The 4,211-nt window shown below is 39.8% G+C and overlaps 1 protein-coding gene across 1 annotated transcript in view; it reads left to right on the forward strand.

Annotated features, from left to right (window-relative positions):
• The window catches only part of LOC105107856 (probable leucine-rich repeat receptor-like protein kinase At1g35710), a 3,115-nt gene extending 1,533 nt beyond the window's left edge, over nt 1–1,582 (forward strand). The window contains exons 2-3 of the mRNA XM_011001923.1: nt 16–1,045; nt 1,165–1,582. Of these exons, the coding sequence (XP_011000225.1) occupies nt 16–1,045; nt 1,165–1,553 (1,419 nt within the window). The 3' untranslated portion in view covers nt 1,554–1,582. The remainder of the gene's footprint in view (nt 1–15; nt 1,046–1,164) is intronic.
• Nucleotides 1,583–4,211: the final 2,629 nt, after the last annotated feature.

The raw sequence follows: 4,211 nt of genomic DNA on the forward strand, positions 1-4,211 counted from the left end.
GCGGGGTCTTTGCAGTCTCTTCAAAGTCTTGATCTCAGTTGGAATTCCCTGATGGGAGATATAACGCCGGAGCTTGGACAGCTGCAGCGGCTAGAGGTATTAAACCTCTCCCATAATATGCTGTCTGGTCTCATTCCAGCCGGTTTTAGTAGACTGCAAGGCCTCACTAAAGTGGATGTATCCTTTAACAAGTTAGAGGGTCCCATTCCTGACATCAAAGCCTTTCGCGATGCGCCATTTGAAGCAATTCGCAACAACACCAACCTGTGTGGCAATGCTACCGGTTTGGAGGCTTGTTCTGTTCTCATGAAAAACAAAACTGTGCACAAGAAGGGCCCCAAAGTTATCATTTTGACGGTCTTTTCTCTACTGGGTAGTTTGTTGGGCCTGATTGTAGGTTTCCTTATCTTTTTCCAAAGCAGAAGAAAGAAAAGGCTAGTGGAAACACCACGAAGAGATGTTCCCGTGGGATGGTGCACTCGTGGGGATCTGCGCTCCGAGGACATCATTGAGGCTACTGAGGAATTCGACTCCAAATATTGCATTGGTACTGGAGGGTATGGAGTTGTTTACAAAGCTGTTCTTCCATCAGAACAAGTCCTTGCCGTGAAGAAATTCCACCAAACACCAGAAGTTGAGATGAGCAGCTTGAAAGCTTTTAGAAGCGAGATTGATGTCTTAATGGGTATACGGCATCGAAACATTGTGAAGCTGTATGGTTTCTGCTCGCATGCCAAACATTCATTTTTGGTATATGAATTTGTGGAAAGGGGAAGTTTAAGAAAGGTACTGAACGACGAGGAACAAGCAGCAAAGATGGATTGGGATAAAAGGATGAATCTTATCGAAGGCGTAGCCAATGCTTTATCCTACATGCACCATGACTGCTCCCCTCCGATTATTCATAGAGACATTTCCAGCAACAATGTTCTTTTGGATTCAGAATATGAGGCTCATGTCTCTGACTTCGGCACAGCGAGGCTCTTAATGCCTGACTCATCCAATTGGACTTCATTTGCTGGCACCTTTGGGTACACAGCTCCAGGTATGTAGTTAAGTTTCAATATCACCTTCTACAGTAGGTTAGTTTACAAATCACTAGAAAACAAAATAGGTCCAGTAAATTATTTTGGCAAAATATAGCATGACCAGCCTCTTTTGCAGAGTTGGCATACACAATGAAAGTGGATGAAAAATGTGATGTGTATAGCTTTGGAGTATTAATATTGGAAGTAATGATGGGAAAGCATCCTGGCGATTTCATCTCATCTCTGATTTTATCTGCTTCCACCTCCTCATCGTCACCAATCGGTCACAATACACTCTTGAAGGATGTCTTAGACCAGCGCCTCCCACCTCCTGAAAACGAGCTTGCGGACGGTGTGGCACTTGTTGCAAAATTAGCGTTTGCTTGCTTGCAGACCGATCCCCACTATCGGCCAACAATGCAACAAGTTTCTACAGAGCTTACAACTCGTTGGCCTCCATTGCCAAAGCTATTCTCCACGATAGAATTGGAAGATATACTGGTTCATAGAAAGGTTATTGGCTGAATTTTTACAGTATACTTGGGCGTCTTGTGTAAAACAACTTGTGTGACAAAATTTAATATTCAATAAACCCTCAAGAGGTGTTATTCCGTCCAAAGCATCATTTTAGATGAACTTGGTGAATGTCATGAATCATGTAATTTATTGCCTTCATTTGTATCAATTGCCTTCATTTGTATCAATTGCCTTCCTACTACATTTTTTTTTTGGAGAGTAATAAACAATCCAAATGCCAACACAAAGACCGTACAATATTGATGAATAAAATTTCCACAGTCAAACCAAACTCGTCCTGAAATTCCATATTTATTCCTCCGGGTCTAAAGAGGGCTTCCCTCTTAGAAAGAAACAAATAAGTAATACAGGCTCCTTAAGTACAGAAGCTACGCAGAAAAGCTTTCAAACTTGCTTTTGAAATATTGCACAATATTTAAATCACACGTTGCAAAAACATGTCAGTTCTTCACCTACATGTTCTTTCAAAGCACCAAATCTCTTACTCAAGAAGATTCAAGTCTTCAAGTATTATTTTGTAAAGAATTTACGATGTACCCACACACAATTTTAATAAAAACAAATATTTTCCACGCTATTATCTTATTATTTTTCAGGCTAACTTGGTTTGTACAATAAATATTATGCTAGAGGTTCAATGAGATTTAATCCATATAATAGGAGATAGCCATCCTCTAATCTCAAATCTCTACCCCCTCAACCTTTTCCAGGATTTGAATCTAAAAAACCTCATATTAAAAATTCAAAAAATCTAATAGATCTTGCCTTATGATAGCCTACTTCAGTTCCTTACGAAACTTTTATTATTGGTACATATTTTACGATGTACCCACACACAATTTTAATAAAAACAAATATTTCCCACACTTTTATCTTAGTATTTTTTAGGTTAACTAGGTTTGTACAATAAATATTATGCTAGAGGTTCAATGAGATTTAATCCATATAATAGGAGATTTTTTGTCATAGGGTCAATTTTTTGCTCTTGAAAACATACCTCGCACGACAGTCTACAGTCTAGTCCCGCTAGACTCAGTCTTTCCCTTACCGATTCACTCGTGTTTTGCCTACGACTAATTTGTTCCACAAACCCAAGAAATCCCCACACTTTTTCAATGTCACAAGCAAGTGGAATAACACTAATAAATATGAACTGAATGCACAACACAGTAGATTATAAGAACAAGTCACAACCTTTTCATTAACTCAATTAAAGGATTACACAAAATTCTTCTTGTGTGTTATGCCCATTCACGTTCTGCATGCTACCCATTTTACAGCCTATCTAATTACAAGATAATAGAAGTTACAAGTATAAACTGCCTCTAACTTCTTGCATAGCTGGAGCACCCATTATCCCATGTTCTGGCTACTTTCTTCCCCTCATAATAAACTGCTGCAATTATCAATAACTGCTCCCAAAATTGCCGCAACTGCATTGGCTTGTTCTCCCACAAGCCAACTGCCCATTGCCAGCACACATGCTACCAGTGTAACTGCCTTGCATGCCTTGGACCGTCTGCTGTCCAAGTTATCGTCAACCCCTAATGCCAATTTTGTCTACGCTAACGAATTCCTCAACGCTGCCGATTTCACCAGTGTTGCCGAATTCCCAACTGTCCCATTGTGTCATCCCAGCACTATTTCGTTAAGGCCTTGGACAATCCTCGCCCAAGTCTCAACTCTTATCAGCTTACTACTGTGTTAACTGTTGCATACTGTTGCACACGCATGATGCTAATTTTCGCTACTGTCATGTGAGCAGCCACCTCGTTGCTACTGTCTAGCAACACTTTTCGTCAGCTTACACCCTGACAGATTTTAACCCTGTGACAGCCATCCTCTAATCTCAAATCTCTACCCCCTCAACCTTTTCCGGGATTTGAATTTTAAAAACCTCGTATTAAAAATTCAAAAAATCTAATAGATCTTGCCTTATGGTAGCCTGCTTTAGTTCCTTACGAAACTTTTTTTATTGGTACATATTTCTAGCAATTTACATTACATCGTCAAATAATACAATTCTTGGATAAGAATCTACAATACACTTGAACACCCTTGTTTACGATCCCTGCTTCTCCGAGAAACTCCATTAGTATCTTCCCAAGATCAAGAAACTCCAAAACAAAGAACATTCAAAACCCTTTGCAACAACTAAAGAAAGATGTTTTCGTATACCTTACCTTAGCCCTCAAGCAAACTCCAACAGAACCCTAATTGAATATAACAGCTGAAAACATCCCAGTGAAGTGCTTGCGATTCAAAAAATGAAGTCTAATAATGGACTACTTGAAGCAAAGCAGAAGTTATGAGACACTTATGATGCGTCTGTTGTGGATGAAAAGGCTTTTTCCGTAGAAAGCTTTTTTCAAGACGAATAGGAACGTTGTGGTAGTTGATTTGAAACATAGGAATTGGAAGGATCGAAATTCAGAATGTCTGAAAAGCAATGATACTTGATATGAATCCAGGTGGTGTGGTTAAGGTCGGGGTGATGTGGATGGCGAGAGAGGAGATATTGGAGAATGTGATGGGAGCACTAAATGGTGTTGTGGAGATTCCCGGGAACTGGAAGAGGAAGAGGAAGTGGAAGATGAGAAAAGAGATTAAAGTAAGAAAGATGGGTAGCGTGTCGAAAGGAAGAGC

This window comes from Populus euphratica, unplaced genomic scaffold (assembly GCF_000495115.2).
Source record: "Populus euphratica unplaced genomic scaffold, PopEup_1.0 scaffold413.1, whole genome shotgun sequence".
NCBI classification, from domain to species: Eukaryota; Viridiplantae; Streptophyta; class Magnoliopsida; order Malpighiales; family Salicaceae; genus Populus; species Populus euphratica.